Source organism: Herpailurus yagouaroundi, unplaced genomic scaffold, assembly GCF_014898765.1.
Source record: "Herpailurus yagouaroundi ecotype Mexico unplaced genomic scaffold, PumYag 28, whole genome shotgun sequence".
NCBI lineage: Eukaryota > Metazoa > Chordata > Mammalia > Carnivora > Felidae > Herpailurus > Herpailurus yagouaroundi.
The window spans coordinates 101,783,404-101,801,484 of record NW_024412376.1 but is presented as its reverse complement, the minus strand read 5'-3'; the positions used below and the strand labels follow the sequence as shown (position 1 = coordinate 101,801,484).

The 18,081-nt window shown below is 37.6% G+C and overlaps 1 protein-coding gene across 4 annotated transcripts in view; it reads right to left on the bottom strand.

Annotated features, from left to right (window-relative positions):
• Nucleotides 1-18,081, bottom strand: part of PRKG2 (protein kinase cGMP-dependent 2) — a 105,099-nt gene that overhangs the window by 36,894 nt on the left and 50,124 nt on the right. For 2 of the 4 annotated variants that reach the window (XM_040480139.1, XM_040480145.1), the window contains exons 7-13: nucleotides 17,097-17,174; nucleotides 15,502-15,596; nucleotides 11,649-11,717; nucleotides 6,876-6,974; nucleotides 5,293-5,446; nucleotides 3,180-3,316; nucleotides 997-1,086 (exon numbers count right to left, since the gene is read on the bottom strand). In XM_040480139.1, the coding sequence (XP_040336073.1) occupies nucleotides 997-1,086; nucleotides 3,180-3,316; nucleotides 5,293-5,446; nucleotides 6,876-6,974; nucleotides 11,649-11,717; nucleotides 15,502-15,596; nucleotides 17,097-17,174 (722 nt within the window). Of the gene's footprint in view, nucleotides 1-996; nucleotides 1,087-3,179; nucleotides 3,317-5,292; nucleotides 5,447-6,875; nucleotides 6,975-11,648; nucleotides 11,718-15,501; nucleotides 15,597-17,096; nucleotides 17,175-18,081 lie in introns of those variants that run through there. The other 2 variants (XM_040480155.1, XM_040480161.1) reach the window with 2 other exon arrangements.

Below are 18,081 nucleotides of genomic sequence, written 5' to 3'. Positions count from 1 at the left end.
AGTTCCAGTCTTTCCTTTGTCATCACATTTTTATATCTTTCCTCTCTGAACTTACAATCATCAACACTCATTTGGCATTTAATTACAAATTGCCAATTCTTCTGTCATATGTAGTGTACACACTAAATAATAAAATGTTTTGGGGCACCTGGGTGGCACAGTCAGTTAAGCCTCAGACTCCTGATCTCGGCTTGGATCCTGATCTTGCGGTTTGTGAGATCGAGCCCCACATCAGGCTCTGTGCTGGCAGTGCAGAGCCTGCTTGGGATATTCTCTCTCCCTCTCTCTCTGCCCCCCTCCTGCCTGTGCATGCATGTATGTGCTCTCTCTCTCAAAATTAATACATAAACTTTAAAAGCAATAATGGAACGTTTTAAAACTTCGCATTATGTTATCTCCCCAAATAAAATCTAAACTTTATTGGAGAAAAAGTTTATAGTTTTTATCCTTCTGGTTAGAAAAGTCTACGTTGTCTAGAAAATGTCCACAATGGAGCCTTGCCCCATTGGTGGTACTCAATAAATATGTGTGGTTTCAATTATGCAGGAATCACCCCTTCTGTAAAACTGAATCTTCGCAGGAATCTTACTCTGCTTTTAGTGGGGGCTTCATGTTCCCCACCCCCTTTCTTCATTTCCCTGGGAGAGATTCAGAATCAGTAACATTTCGGCTTATAGCCACCCTGCCTCACACTAACCATGTGATTGTGGAGAGTTCACACCCTGTTGAAGCCTGGGATTCTTCGATCCCTAATATGGAAATGACAGTGACTGCCTTACAGGGTGTCTATTGCATAATTATAATGTTAGCTAAGAAAATACCCCCACTACTATTTTATCAAGTCATAATGTTTTCTTAAAACCATTTCGTAATGACTTTCTATCTCTTTAAATGATCATGAATAAAGTATATCAGATGTAGATCATGAATAAAGTAGATCATCCCTTAGATCAGATGTGAGAACACAGGTTATTGTTTATAATCCTTTTCCATTACCTGTCCCTTAATATACTCCATAGCTCCCCACCTAAGCAGGCCTCCAGAAGCATGTACACATACTTATTGTCCTTGAAAGTACGATACAATCTGTGAAGACACATAAAAACATGGTTATCGTTAAAAATCTATTTTTGAAAGCTTTTTAAAGTTGCTTAAGAACATCACCAATAACATTTAGAACACTGGTGCTCATCTCATTCCAAACATCCTACAGCTACATGGGACTTCCCTCCAAATCCTCCTTGATCTTTCTTCTTGTGTTGTTTTGCACATGTTATCCCCTTTCTTCAGACTTCCCTCCCTCTCCACACAGAGTAACCTTCTTCATCTCAGTTTCACTGCAATAGTGTTATCCCTTCCTCAAGACCAAGCTCATCATCCCACCTACCAAATACAGTCTGTCTTTTCTCCAGAAGCCCAGAGACCTCTGCATATGTCTCCTTATGAGCTGCCTTCATGCCCGTGTCTTATGTCTCTTATGTCCTCTGGTTGGTCTCAAAAACTAGACTGTGAGACAGAGACCTGTAAGCAGTAAGTTTAGTGGTAAGTGTACTTGGGAACAACATCCACGGGGGAGGAATAAGACACACTTGGGCAGCAGGAGACTTGGGCTATTTCTTATTTCAACAAAAGCCTCAGCCTCAAGGAGCTCTGCCATTATTGGATGCAGGATGTATCTGGAGACAGAGTAGAATCTTGGGCAAGGTGGCTCTCTCTACCTTAAAGCAATGGCCAGGAAAGGACTGAGCTAGAGCTAGAGTCCTCAGTTGGCGACACTCCCAGACGGTGTAGGAACGACAGCCTCAATCCTGATGTGGGACCTGGGTAGGGTGCCATATTTCAATAGTGGGTGAAGGCTTAGTGGCCAGATCATGTGCAGACAGCAGAAGCAATCTAATAAAGTGGTTCAGTGTTGGCTCTGGATCCAAGATGCCTAGGTCTGAATCCCTGACCCACCATTTATTAGTTGTGCAACCCAGCTTTCTTATTGCTCTTGAGGACAACCATTACGTTTACCTCATATCATAAAGGTCAGGTGAATATATGTATATTCATTTGATTATAAATTAATTATATATTAATTTAATGTAGGTTATATATCTGCATACATAATATATAAAATAAATAAAAATATTTTAAATATATATATCCCACATATTATATATGTGAGATATATATATATAACCACATAGTTTGCTAAGAAGAGTGTCTAGCACATGTTAATTTCTGAATAAGTGTTATTAACATTGATTATTATGTTATTATTGCCCTACTATATGCCAGGCATTCTGCAAAGAGCTAGAAATGAGAACAGGAATAAAATCCAATCCATGCCCCAAAGCTGTTCACGATAGTTTGTTAATGAATTATTGATCAAAGGGGGAGGGGCATTCTGGAAACATAGTTAACATAAATAATTGGATGACTCTATTGCCAGCATTGCCTGGGTTCAAACCTTTTTGTCTTGAAAGAAAATGGGTGTGGGAATACGGGTAGGCAGGAAGATTCTCTCAAGACATTTGATCAAAAAACAAATTCTATTCGTTATAGGGGCACTTTATATCACCCAGGAATCACTAAAGCTACACTCTGAGGTCAGGACATGTATGAAAATAAATGTCTTGACTGGCCTACACCACCAACTGATGAATCACAAGTAAAGAGAGCTGGGGTCTAGAATAAAATATCTCCTCTAAACTCTGGGCATAACCACAGAAAGAACAGTGACTATTAAGAGATGGATCTTTCAGCATCCAGGCATTGCTAGGACTGCGCTCTGTTGCTCACTGGCAGCCTCCATTTGCCCAAATGCCACCTCTTGCAGAAATTCAGCAACAGCATGTCCTCTGAGGGCTTCATGTGAATTCTTTGCTTCCTAAGTTCTGCCGTAGGTATGGATTAAATAATCAGTTGAAATTATTCCACAATAATTTTATATTCACACACACACACACACACACACACACACACACACACACACAATTTTCCTGAGATTTACTTAAGAATAAAAAAATCCAAACTCCTGACTCCAAACCTCAAAGTTCTAACATTTTGTGTGTTGTTGCTGTGACAGGGATGGAGAATTCAGAGTGGGGTCTTCTCTCCCTCTTCTGTTCTCTTGCGTGAAAACATTCAAAAGAGCCTACAGTCCAAATTCCGGGGGCCAAATGCTCACTTACTTCACGATGAAGGGAGAACACAACTCTTCTAGAATCCTCTTTTCTGAGTAAACGTGCTCCTGTTGCTTAGTGTCAACGATGTGCTTCTTCCTTATACACTTCATAGCAAAAGCCACATTCTCATTTTTCACTTTAACCTAAGTAAAAAGAGAAAGATCCGTCAAAACTAACTTAGTAGGAAAGATTTCTAACGTCTATATAAAACAATAGTAACCAGTGAGAGTTAAAATTCTTTCATATTTAAATGGTATGTGACCTTTCAACCACTCATCCCTCGGGGCACTAAGTTTTATTCAGGTGTATACCCTTCCCTTTCATTGTAATTTCCAGAAGAGTTCACGTATCTGGAACATGGCCCTAAAATCTTTGCATTAACACAAGAAAAAAAAACCCTCTACTTAGATTTAATGGTTAGAAATCTATTCACTTTTGAGTGTGTGATCTAAAAAACGTTGACCAGAACTGCCAAGAATTGTTCTGTCTGAAGATTCACTTTGGTTTTCCAAACAAAACGTATTCAATCAAAACCCGTATCTGTGCTATCCAATACAACAGCAAGTAGTCGCATGGGGTTATTTAATGTAAAATTAATTAAAACTAGAAATCCAGTTCCTCAGTTGCACTAGGCACATTTCAAAAGCTTGCCAGCCACATCCAGCTAGTCACTACCCTCCGGATAGCAGAGGGATAGAACATTTCCATCGGTGCAGGGAGTTCTTTTGAAGCCTGCTGCTTTAGATGGACAAACAAAATTTTCCCTTGAAAGGAAATAAAAAAAATTTAAGAGATGTTTATTCAGATAGGCTTAAGACTCCATAAGCAGACTATATTTGACAAGAAATGAAACTGCGCAGAAATGGCTGCACCCCATACTTTGCACACATTTGCCGCTGGTGCTGCCTAGGACTTTTAAATCGGTGGTGGAATTATTGTTTCAACTATTGCTTGCTATCGGGTTATTCAATTATTGGAATTATTGTTTCAATTATTATCATCTAACTATATTAAAAAAGAAACAGATCTCAGGATTGTTAACTCAATCCTTTTGCCAGGATCTTCGGTGAAAAATACCACTGCAGATGGATAGTGCCCTTGTCTCTCCGTATGGCATAAAAAAAAAAGCCAAATATTCTTTGGCTTATTAAGAAATAGTTTCTTTCCCCCTCACCCATCAGAGAGGAAGTACTGACTGGGTATGAAGCGTACTGTCCAGGTCTCCTGGCAGCATTTCAGATCTGCTCATGTCTAGGGCCATCCAGCAGATGAAGGCGTCAGCCTGGTTCCCGGAGGTTAATGTACAGTGAATCGTGAAAAATCTGCTGGACGAAGAAGGACTTGGTAATTGCCAAGGGTTCAGAGCCATCTGTACCCAGTAAGGTCACAGATCTCCATTCTACAGTTTCCTCAGAGCACCTGATCTGACAATACCACTCTGTTACTCCTTGGAAGCCAGTTATAAAGCTCAGAGAGGTGGTGATGTGGAAAATACAGCCCAAATCAGGATAAGTTCCCAGGTGTCCTGATCACCACTACAGAAGGCTGCTCTTTAAGTATTTCTTTAAATTCATCTTCTTTTCTTCTTTTCTGATGGAAAATCTTGAGCAATCCCAAAATAAGATAATCAAAGCCAAATACAGACATGGCGGTAGAGTTGTGTAAACTACAATATTAAAGATTTTATTTCTATAGCACTTCCCCTGGACACATTCTTCTTTTCTTTAGTATATAGTTAACGGGTCATAAGTGTGTGTGTGTGTGTGTGTGTGTGTGTGTGTGTGTGTACATTTTGCTGTTAGAAAATACATTTTTAATGTTTTATAGCCTCTGGGAATGCTTACTTGGTACATTCTCCAAAAATTATAATCAAGAAAAAAAATCACAAAAGGATGTGATGCAAGAAGCTTGAAATATGACCTATATGATTACAAGTTACTTATTAGCACAGACCTGCTACTATACAACACACAGAGTGAAAAATTACTTTCTCAATTTCAGCTCAAAGCAACATTTAAGATAGCAATAACAATTCATATATTCCTCCAAGATACCCTGGAATATAAAACAAAAAAAGTCAAAAGGCTTCTCTCAGATGCTTGAAACGTAAACCCCTTACAAGCTCAACTCTTCCGAACCCACCAACGCCCAGTGTTGCAATAATCTCAAGGTTCTGGAATGGGGATGATGAGGAAAATCTGGCCACCTTCTCCTTCAGCTGAATCATCTCCAGAGAGAGTGCTTTGGACAGCTTCCAGTTAGACATGGATCTCCTGCATAAGAAAAGCAAAACTTTGCATACACTCCTTTAGTCAGGCCAGGGTCATGCCACACCTAAATCCCACTCTTAACAATAGTATTATTTCTGCCAGTAATTACTACCCATGCTTGCTACAAAAGCCGTCTCAACTTGTAGAGGATCAGATTCAGTTATGTCTGGGGAGAAAAACAATAGAACATACAAACAAAAAACTTGCACACGCACACACACACACACACACACACACACATTAATAGACAAATGTCAAACTGAATCAATGAGAGGTAAAAAGAGCTGAATTGTGTAGTATTTAAAGTATATCTCAATAAATCTGTTGTTGTTGTTGTTGTTGTTGTTGTTGTTTCTGAAGAATCAATGAGAGGAAATAAAACCAGTGAGCCATTCCTTTGCTACACATACAAGAGAATGCCACGCTGAGAACCTTTGCTGTGTTTTGCTATTTTTGTCAGGTTTCGAAGCTTTCCATGGATGAACCAGAATAACTGCTTAGTCAAACATGAAAAATACATTCCCTACTTTGTAGCTAAGTATCATTATTTGGAAATACTCATTTTTCTCTTTTAATTAAGGTTTACTGCTCTGGATTATGTATTCATAAATTGTTCTTACTGCAAAAGGCCTTTGACATAAAAACTGCAAATACATTCCTTGCCAGAAAAAAAACAAACAAAAACAAAACAAAACAAAAACAGAAACAAAAAAACACCACATAGCAAAAAAATTCTGAGGTTCTGATTAAATGTTCTCATTTATTTCAAATGTTAGTTTTCTAGAACTTTTGACTCCAGCTTCTTAAGTGAATATATTCTTAAGTATTTACTCTATAAAATGTAAAGGATTTTCAAATTTTAATTTTACAAAGTAGTTTTTCTATTAAGCACAAAATTCTTCATCAATATTACCATATCATTATTATTGTTATTATTACTATTATTATTACCCAACTCCTTCCAGTGCACACACACACACACACACACACACACACACACACACACACACCCCTGGGCAATAACTCCCTTATATTCTGAAATAATTCTGATGCTACCCCACCTGTCTACCTGGAATCAGAATGAATGGCTTACACTAGTCCGTTGGCATTCTTGTGTGGTTTCCATTTCCATTTCTGAATTAATCTCCTTTTGAGCTAAGTCATCAGACATAGACTCCCATCCCAGGCCGCCTATCAGGAAATGTCTCCCTAACATTACTACTCAAAGCTGACTACTTGCAGACTAAAATAATATCTACACTCGTAGTGGTAAGTAGCATCCTCTTTGTAAAAGATCAATTTAAAAGAACTCCCCCAAATTTTCTAGTGATGGCACACAGAAAGTTATTAGTACATGGCGAATCACACTCCCGTGCTCTTTCATCTACTGCTGGAAGTCCTATGAGGCTTAGGAAAATGTTCCTCCACTTACTTTGCATGTCTTTTCTCATCATCACGGTTTAGGTTTGCCACATACCCTTCAAGGTATTTTTGGAGTTCTTCAAAAGTCCCGACTGTTTGGTTGAATGTCCTAAGTGAATAAAATAAACAGTTACTATTGTAACCTGACATTTTCTCAAGCTCATAAAAGACCATTTGTATGGTTATTCATGGCTTTGTAAATGGTTTCTCAATAATTTCAATAATTTATATTACATTAAAGTTGCCATAAATGGAGAAGTTATATAATTTATCCTGTGAGTTTATGAAAACAAAAAAAAGAGAAAACATTTCTGGAGTTTTCTGTCTTGTGGTTCAGGTTTACCAGCAATTTTTTCCCCCCAGAGGACAGTGGACAGGAAGTAGTCTACATAATCTGTTTACTGAGTCAACAGGTTACATGGATTGCAGATTTTCCTAACTTTGCTTCATCAAATTAAGCTATTTATTTTAAATATCAAGGAAAAAATTTATCTTTTCTTTTCCCTCGATAATGCTCCTCATTTCACATCCCTTCATAATTAAATCTACATGTTTTACTTTATCTTGGTAGTTTTCTGAGGCCCCGCCAATATCTTCCCTTGCCTTCTCTCGCCCTTCACAGATCAGACTTGACCTTGCCCCATCTACTTTCCCCATCCCCACCAAACTGTCTGCGGGAACTCATACAAAGCACTGCACGTGAAAAATAAAGAATCCCCTTCCTCACCAGTGAAATATATTTTCTCGATTATCTTTTCAATGTTTTTCCGCCCTTACACTTGACAATCTACCTTGATTTGTGACTTTTTAGGGTGCTTCTCTTGCCTACTGCAATATAGTATCCTTCTAGAAACTACGCTTTAATCTTCTTGGTAAATCTTAAGCACTTGGGCATAAAAAATTAGAGGAATGAGAATTTACCGCAAAACAACTAAAACTAATAAACCAGAGCCATCTCATTACTGTACTCTTGCCATTTGTTGCTTTCCTAGCCCTGAAGACCTCTCCCCATGTTGAACTGACCCCAATATACATTCACATGATTAAGTATATCTTATATACTGTGCTGGTATTTTCCATTTTTCTTTTCAGATCTACTCTCCACTCTTTTCTATCCTGCTCCATGGACTGATAGAATAGTGAGAAACAAAGAGCACTGCCACGAAATTTCAAATATCCAACGGGTGAAATTTGCAAGCAAAAAGGAAATACTTCTTGTACTTTGTTTTGCTTTTTTAAAAAAAATTAATGTTTACTCTTGAGAGAGAGATAGAGACAGAGAGAGAGAGAGAGAGAGCGTGAGCAGGGGAGGGGCAGAGAGAGGGAGACACAGAATCTGAAGCAGGCTCCAGGCTCTGAGCTGTCAGCACAGAACCTGATGCAGGGCTCAATCTCGTGGTTCGTGATATCACAACCTGAGCCGAAGTCAGACATTCAACCGACCGAGCCACCCAGGCACCTCACTTTGTTTTGCTTTTATTTATTCTATACATCACCATTATTTTGCTTGCTGTTAAACTAATTAAAGTATCGTAAACAAATCTGGTTCTTTTAAAGATAGTTGATACTGGTGTCACAGGCTCCAAGAAATTCTCCACAACTTAGAGTTAAAGTAAATGTAAACAGCTACAACATTCTAGCTGTGACAAACAGCCAATAATCATTTTGATGGTACTGATGGTTCATTCTGACATAATCAGCTCCTTGAGATCTTTCCCAACAACCAAAGAATGATGAAGATGTCACAAATAACACTTTCCACGTATTTAGAGATACTGCCATTTCGCACATTTCATTATACCTAAAAATAGGAAAACTTGAACTCTCCTCCTTGCAGTGTATTCATTCTAAGCATTTTTGAAAGAACGCATTAGGAAAGAAGAAATAAAGAGCCAAAGGCTTTCAGTCACTGTATTTCATTGCAAGGATGGTGTCCTTTATTCAGCCAACATGTGGAGCACTTGCCGTCTGCCAAGGACTATGTCATTTGCTGGCACTGTAACAGCAGTGAACAAGTCAGTGTTTCCGGACTCATGAAGTTTATAGAACAGTGAGATGACAGATGTTAAATAAAGCAATTCAATAAAATGTGAATGATGATATAAGTGTAGATAAGGTACTATGGGATAATTATCATGGGATCTTAACTTAGTCTACTAGTCATAGCTACCAGGATCGTATCATTTTCGATTCAGACTGAATACTTTTCTGACTGAAAGGTGGTGCCAATAACAAATACGCTGGGCCAACCAGAACTGTCCAGGAAATCCAGGATGTAGGTCAACCCAGTTACAGCTGATACTCAGCTTCTCTCACTGATAGAAGAAATGCATGTAACTTTTTAAGTCTCATCGAGCCTAATACAATACTTTGTTTATTAGAGAATCAACATGTAAGTTGAACATTTTAAAATGATAAACTTCCAAATAATATATTAACTCTATAAAATAATTGCATCCTTTTCAGGGATTATGAATATATGAGACATTGTATAAACATTTGCTTGTGTGATTACAATGAAGAAAAAGGAAAGGAATTATTCCTTTCTCTCGTATTTTTAGTCCTAGCATTTCAGAGCAATTTATAAGATTCTACCACACAGCTAATGCTATTCAGTGCATGCATATATTTTTAATGAACTCATATACGAAGCAATGCATTATCAGGACCATACCGTACTCATGTATTTTCCATTTCTGAGCTGGCATCCAAAGATTACCTTTATCTGAACCTATTGTGCACTTTCTAGCCCTATGCCTTCGTTTTTAAGTTTTACTTCACCTGGAGTGACTTCTATATTTCCTATTTGCCTATTAATTTTTAAGCCCCATGTCCACACTTAACAAAATTAAACCTTGCCCACTTTACCACATTGTGATTTCCCCTCTTTCTGAATACATGCTATGGGAGCCAAATGGCACAGTGGAAAGAACTCCGAAAGGAAGTCAGGACACCGGTCAGTAGCTCCTGGTCCAACACAGGACAGCATCACTTGGGCAACCCTTTACCGATCTGGGACTTCTTTTCTTATCCATAAAACAGAGATTAAAATAATTCAGTGATATTAAGGATTATTGTTTTATCTGTGGTGATGGATGTTAACTAGACTTACTGTGGTGATCATTTTGCAATATATACATATATTCAAGCACTATGTTGTACACCTAAATATGTGTTGATTGTGCCTCGTTTAAAAATAATAAATAAAAAAGGAATATTGCTAACTTTTTAGGTATGTTAATGTTATTGTGGTCATGCCTTATAAATAACATTTATCCTTTAGAAATGCTGCTAAAGTTTATAGATGAAATCATTTTATGGTGGCAATTTGTTTGAAAATAGTATGGAGAGGGCAGAGAGAGGGTGGCAAAGGGATCCAGATAAGGCATTCATTGATAATTTCTGGACTTGCATTATGGGGTTCATAATACCATCCTGTCTGCTTTTTAATATGTGTGAAATTTTACACAATAAAAAGATTTTTTTAAATGTTCTAAAGTTCTGGGGCACCGGGGTGGCTCCGTCAGTTAAGTGTCTGCTATGTCTCAGGTCATGATCTCACGGTTTCGTGAGTTCGAGCCCCGCATCAGGCTCTCAGCTTTCAGCACAGAGCCCACTTGGGGACATCCGTCTCCTTCCCTCTCTGCCCCTCCCTTGCTCTCTTTCTCTCAAAAATAAATAAACATTTTAAAAAGTGTTCTAAAGTTCATTACAGTTCTAAACCCCTGATTCAATGAATGTTATGTTCAATCAACTACATACTCCCTTGTGATACTTCTTCATTTTACTATTTTTTGCTAATATTTCATATGGGTATACCCTATTTCTTTGACTTTACTATGAGTTTTCTTTTTTTAATTTCTTTTATGTTTATTTATTTTTGAGAGAGAGAGAGAGAGAGAGAGAGAGAGAGACTAAGCAAGAGCGGGGTAGGGGCAGAGAGAGAGGATACACAGAATTGGAAGCAGGCTCCAGGCTCTGAGCTGTCAGCACAGAGCCCGATGTGGGGCTCGAACCCACAAACTGGGAGATCATGACTTAAGCCAAAGTCTGAAGCCCAACCCACTGAGCCACCCACGTGCCCTTTACTATGAGTTTTCTTAGACAACAGCCTAGCTTTGGTATATTTGCATTTCCTTTTATGATATCTGGATAACTGATCAATATTCAACTCATTAGTGAGAGATTCAAAGGGCCAGATTCAAATATGATCTGAAGTGAGTGAAGGACACAAAGCAAGACTTTTTTCTGAAAAATAACCTGAGACATTTAGAAATTAATATTAACACCCGTCACTTGCAAGTTACTGCAAATGTTAAATTAAACCTTCTCTGGAAATATATGTATAGCTAATAATGAGTATTTTACATCATGTCCGAGACAGAGGCTTTGTTCAAAAAAATTTTTTTGACTGCTTACAGCATTTTAGAAATAAATTATGGAATGGTTCACTATATCGTATGGGAGAAAATCTATAAGAGTACTAATAAGCTTATTTCTCTGGAAGATGCAGAATTTAAATCGGTCTATTGCTGATATTTATGTACAAACTTTGCACACAAAATATTTAGCCTGCCAGCATCTGCCACTGCCACAGACAGATTCAGATCAGAAGGCCCAGTTCCTCCCCATGAATTTTAATAGAATATACTCGCAGCTGAGGATTGGCCAGCATTTCTAAGTGCTGATGAATGAGAAGACAGATGGGCCCTCGGAGTAACAGAAGGCCAAGTCTTCAAAGGTGGCAATAGCTTGCCTTCCCAGACAGTATCCGCATACTCACTCTCGATCTATAACCAGGCAGGCGACATCATTTTCTTCGGCGATGATGTTAGCTGATCTGACATCCTCACTGCAGACAAAACCAAGAAAGTCAATTTTCTACGGTTAGAAATTACACATCCATTTTTATTAGAGGATCTGCTACTTTTTTTATGAAACACCATCATTTAAACCTTCCAAAGACTGCTTTTTTTAATCATAACATACTCCACCCCCTTCCAAAAAAGCATTTGAAATGTGTCCCAATAAAGGTTATCTCAATAAGGAATTCAGAGAAGGCAAATTGCACCAGGAATAGAGAGGAATTGGTGACTACAAATGCAGATGGAATCTCATTCTGTGCTTTGTGTCAGCAAAATAAAATAACTCTCTTCTGATCAAATGGGAATTGCTAATTAATAAGCAGCCAAAACCTGAAATTAACTAATCAAACAAATTTATTGGAAAAATATTCAAGTAATCAATATACAATAAAAAAGCCAATCAAGAATAAAACCCAGGGGCAACCAGTGGCTCAGTTGGTTGAGTGTCCAACTCTTCATTTCGACTCAGGTCATGATCTCAGGGTTCATGAGTTCCAGCCCTGCATCCAGCCCCACATCAGAATCCATGCTGACAGCAGGGAGCCTGCTTGAGAGTCTCTCTCTCTGCCCCTCCCCCAACTGGCTCTCTCTCTCTCTCTCTCTCTCTCTCACCCTCTCTCAAAATAAATAAACTTAAAAGAAGAATAAAACCCAAAGAAAGTGGTTTTAGTGCCGTATCACCCAATGATTAAGTAAACACTAAAATACTTTAATTGCATAAAGCCTAAGATGTACATTTTTCACTAGAATCTCTGAAATCAGAGCATGTCCTATAATTGATGATGAATCATAGTGTAATCAATAGCATTGTCTTTCTTTCTCAGAGGTACATTATATAATGGTGCCTCTCAAAATTGATATCCTAGATTCAATGAATTACAGCATATGATCTAGTGACGGCAAATTTAATTACCTAGTGAATACCATAGGCCAAGCATTAGGTAAAGTATTTCTTTAGAGACCTTTATTTATATGAGTTTCCTCCCTCTACTAGTTACAAAATAAGACACTGAAAAATGGTACCCCCATATGGTACCCAGTGCTGTGAGATTCATTTAAGGTAACTGGGAGGAACAAACATATTGGGCCTGCTCTAAGTGACTTCATCAAACATGTAAACCACAAAGTATATACAGTTCCTTCATCTTCCTTTGGTGATAGGACAGGAAAACTTTGGTAGCCCATCTCTCATTCCAAAGAAGTCCCCTATTCACATAGGTGACATCCAGAGTCCTTCTGACATAACACACAGCTCCTGACATGTCTACAGGGTCCTTGCCAGAAGACATCAGCAAAAACATTCCGGGTTGATGAGCTTTTGAGTTGGGAGCTGAGCAGTCGCTACTCAATGTGTATGTGTGGAGACATCTATATCTATCTATTTATCTATCTATATACACATATATACATATATGTACATATACATATACACGTGTACATATATATGTACGTATACATACACATATGATCTTGGATATGAGCCAATTTGATTTGTGAGTTCAAAAAAAGGAATGATGCGGCCTCCCTTTCACTTGTGAGTGTCAAGAATGACTAGGAATATTCTCTGCAAACACTTTATAAATATTAGGTGTTTATAAATACACATGTTTCTTTCATAATAACTGTGTAAGTGCCATGGATTTACTGTTGTACATAAAATGCTGAAAGAACTCCTGGGACTATTTAATGTCAAGTCATGGAAATATACAGAATATAAGGAATATAGAGCCACAGTTAGTGGCCCTAAAAACTGATAGCATAAAAATGCACAAAAACGTAGAAGCATTTGTATTCAGTGCTCCTGTTCACTGAATTTAGCTTTATGCTTTCAAATGCCTAGGGAGTTGGGTATCTGTAGTAAATATGAATTCCCCTGTTTCTCAGTGGAAAACACTGTAGTTGGCTAGCTGTGACATACAGAGTAAATCACTGCAGATCCGGCAAAATCAGACAATATACTTCCTTTCAACAGCTATTTTGACTCTGTAGTACATTTATAAAGTTCTCTGCACTTTCAAACTTTAATTGTTTCGCTGGGAGGTATGAAAAAAAGTAATCTAGTAATGTTAAAAACAAATACACTGAAGTTTTGAATAATAAAATTACATAATTATATTACATGAATGTATCTGTATTTAGTCACAAACAAAAAAATTTTACAAAGGACAATTTCCATGTTATTGAAACAAGTTAATTACTAGCTAGAAAACGAGAAAGAAAAAATTTTACTTGCATTTAAATTCCATTTTTAAAATGTTTACAAAGTAGTCATAATTTAACTTACTAAGTTTATGTGTTTTTCCTTTGAAAATAAGAGCTTTATAATTTTTAAATAATCAAATTTGTCTTGTAGTAATTTATGAACATGTTTTCTTTGCTCTGTACTTAATATTATCATGACAAACAAATCAGCAGAACTAGGACTTCATGACAAAAATTAAAAAGGAAGAAAATGAACAGAAATAATACTCATTTTCTATAAGCATACATTTGAAATAACAACCATTTAGGAATAATATAAAGTTTAAGGGATGTCTTAACTAATTTCAAGTATTAATTTAAAAACATATGTAACTCCAAACAGTATTGCTCAAAACTCTAATTTGATCTTTTACAAAGTGATTTATATTTTATTTATTTATTTATTTATTTATTTATTTATTTAAAAAAATTTTTTTTTTCAACATTTATTTATTTTGGGACAGAGAGAGACAGAGCATGAATGGGGGAGGGGCAGAGAGAGAGGGAGACACAGAATGGGAAACAGGCTCCAGGCTCTGAGCCATCAGCCCAGAGCCCGACGCGGGGCTCGAACTCACGGACCGCGAGATCGTGACCTGGCTGAAGTCGGACGCTTAACCGACTGCGCCACCCAGGCGCCCCAATTTATATATTTTTTAAATGTGGTGTTTTTAGACTTGAAGTTGTTTTCTGAATTCCAGGAATTATATAGCATCTCCTGAGACATTTGATTTATCTTTATAAATATTTCTTCCATAAGTTAGATCAACAGTAGATAAACTCATACTTCCAAAAGCCTAAGGGTCAGGTAGAAGTTTCCTACACACTATTTTGATTGTTTCTGAAACTTGCAAAATGAGCTGATAAAAATCCTTAAGAAAATATTGCTTTTAACATAATAATTTAAAAGCACAAAAAACATGGAAAGTTATTATTTGATAATTTTTAAAGGGGGAACAGCAACATTTCAAACCTTGGAAATATAAAAATTCATTCTTAAAAAAATTGTAATTCTCATGTCTTTAATCTCTCTGACTAAATTTTTAACTTTTTTTAATTTTTATTCTTGAGAGACACAGAGACAGAACGTGAGCAGGGGAAGGGCACAGAGAGACAAAGACACAGAATCCAAAGCAGGTTCCAGGCTCCAAGTTGTCAGCACAGACCCCAACATGAGGCTCAAACTCACAAACCATGAGATCACGACCTGAGCCTAAAATTGGACACTTAACCAACTGAGCCACCCAGGCACCCCTCTGTGACTCTCTTTTAAACTAAAGATTCGAATAGGATACCAATTTTATTTTCACTAGCAAATTTAAGCCTTTCCCATTTCTTTTCTGTGCAGTTAGTGTACTTATTTCCTGCATGAGAATGAATTTTTTCAGAATTCAATTTATTTTTTTTCTTAATTCCTGGATATTTGCTGACATTAATTTGGCAGCTCAATTTGACAACTCTGAATGAGTAATTACACATGCAAAACAACAAAAGAATTATTTAAGTATGGTATAGACTTTGTGGATTCACCTGATTAGAGCTTTTTCTCCAAAGTATTCTCCTTTCTGCAGTGTTTTTATCAGTTGTGGCTGATCGTGGCCCTCTGTGCTCTGGGTGACTTTTACCTACATGATGTTAAACAATTAAAAAGATAAAGAGAAGGGGGAAAAAAAAGAAAATCTGAGCACATATTCATTCAACCAGACCCTCCAAATCTATATAAACTTGACTGAAAGAAGGAAATAGAAGAGCCTTTGCTCTAACTTTGCAGCACTTAGGACGATCTTACTACAGGCAATTCACTTGGAGGGACTGAGAAATCCTGTGACTTAACATGACCAAATGACTCCCCATCTGTAAGAGAAAGATTCTCCATTCAAATCCCACCTCCCAAAGTTAAAAAAATTTTATGTGAATCTAGCAATTCCTTCCTAGGAATATTCAAAGCAAATCCTAATGTTCCTGTGGGAACTTTTATTATGGCAAAAAGCCAAAGAGTTGACAAACTAATCAAGAATAAGGCTAAGTGTCAGGAATTCTGAATCTAGTGTCCATGACTGATTTGTTGAATCCTCTGTTTTACCCCCTAAACCTAGATGTAAAATGTGGATATGGAGAAGGGTCATAACTGTTATGGGTGTCTCACTGTGATCCATGGCCCAGGAAGGTTTAAGAAGTCCCACGGCAGAACCAAACAAAAACTTCAATATTCCTTGTTTGTGGCTAGTCTTATGCCAATTCAACATAATCACAAGGGTTGCTTCCTGTTGATTAGAAATTCTGAAAGCATCGGGTCCAGGTGGAAGAGGAATGATAAAAAAAAATGTTCTGAGTGTTGAAGAGTTTCTGAGGTTTGAAACCATTTTGTTATTTTTTTTTCTTTCACTGGGGGCCCAGTTCAAGGTTCGACAACCAACCAGTTTACAAAGGGCAGTGCCTGATGATAAACACTTCCATGGAAGAAAGAATACTTGTAAAAACTGGACAAGTTATGGATGCAGGTGCTCAAGGTTTCACTCTTTTTTTCAGTATTTCACAAATGCCTTTTATCTCTGAGCAACATTGTAAAGAGTCAACATAGCAACAACTAGCAACATGTTATCCACTCACAGTTTAAGTGAAGAGAAAAATCTACTGCATATACTAGCATAAATTTTTCATCAACACCCAAACCAACTTGAGCTATGGTATATGAACTGAAGTTCCGAGCCCTCTCTACAGCTTTATGCCCAGCCATTGCTGTCCTCCACTGACAAGTTCATTCTCCTCCACCTGCTGCTTGTCACCCCTGCTGGATGGAAAAAATTTCCAGCCCTGATCCTGGATCATTGATTTGATTGGGAATCACAGACAAAAGGGATCTGAGAAAGAATCTAGTCATTTTAAACACAATGAAAGTCAAGGGACCTGCCTAAGGTCACTAAGAAGTTACTGTCTCAGCCAGAACCCAGAACAGCTCTCCTGTGCCCCCAAACCCAAGGCTAAGACCAAACCCCAAGGAACTCTTCTGAGCAGAAGTTCCTTTACCTGTTCAATGCAGAGACTTTCCAGTGCTGTGGTGCAGGGCAAACTAATGTAAAAAGACTTCCATGATTTACTTTAAGTAAGCTTTAATTCATATTTACCTTTCCTTTTGCTAAAATGAAGAAGGTACTTCCTTCCTCGCCCTCTCTAATAATGTAATCTCCTTTGTCATAGTATTCCTATTGGGATAAGAGAAAAAGAAAACGTTAAATCCAGTGGCGACATCCAGATGAAGGCATAAATGTAACAGAACTCCCCATGTCTTTGAAATGAGCATCCCATGCCTGTTGCTTTTCTTTGTTGCCTATTGTCACTGTAATCCTCTTAAACATTGCAGTTATAAACTGTAGAAAAGTAAAGAGACTTTTGCCATTACCTGCATTTCTTTTTGTCTTTCACAGAAATCACCAGAAAGACTGATTTTCAGGCATGGAGACTAAGGAACATGCAGAGAAACCAAAGCAAGACAATAATCACTGACATCCAGGTGGGCTTTCACTGAAAGAATCTAACTACAAACTGTTCAGTGATCTGTAACAGCCTGAAACCGGGCCTAGTGTTTAGAAAAAGAATATCTAAGAAATTGAAAATATTATCCCCAGCGGACATTAGGAATATCAGCGTCAACTTCTAATTCCTTAAAGGGCAAAGGCTAGGAAAATTCTACAGACAGAGGAAGTAGCTCTTTCCTATGGATTCTTTTCAAAGATGTGTTGTCATAAAATATCAACATTAGAATTTTTCACATGTAAATTCTCTTCTTCAAGGTAGGTTTATCCTCATGAAATCTCAAACTGTCACATATTTCTTTGCTTCCCTCGCGCATGCGCGCGCGCGTGTGTATGTGTGTGTGTGTGTGTAATCAGAGAATTCTTGGGCAGGGAAAAGCCATTCATCCATATGTCAGACCGATAGAGCAATACAGTCTCTTAGAAAACGAAAGATGGATTAGACTGTCCACCTCTACTCCACTTTAACATTGTCTCAAAGTCACAGAACCAAAATGGAACTCTTAATTATTTCTACAAACAAAAATGGCCCTGTTTCATTTATTTAAAAAGGCATAATTAACAACATCACAGCTCT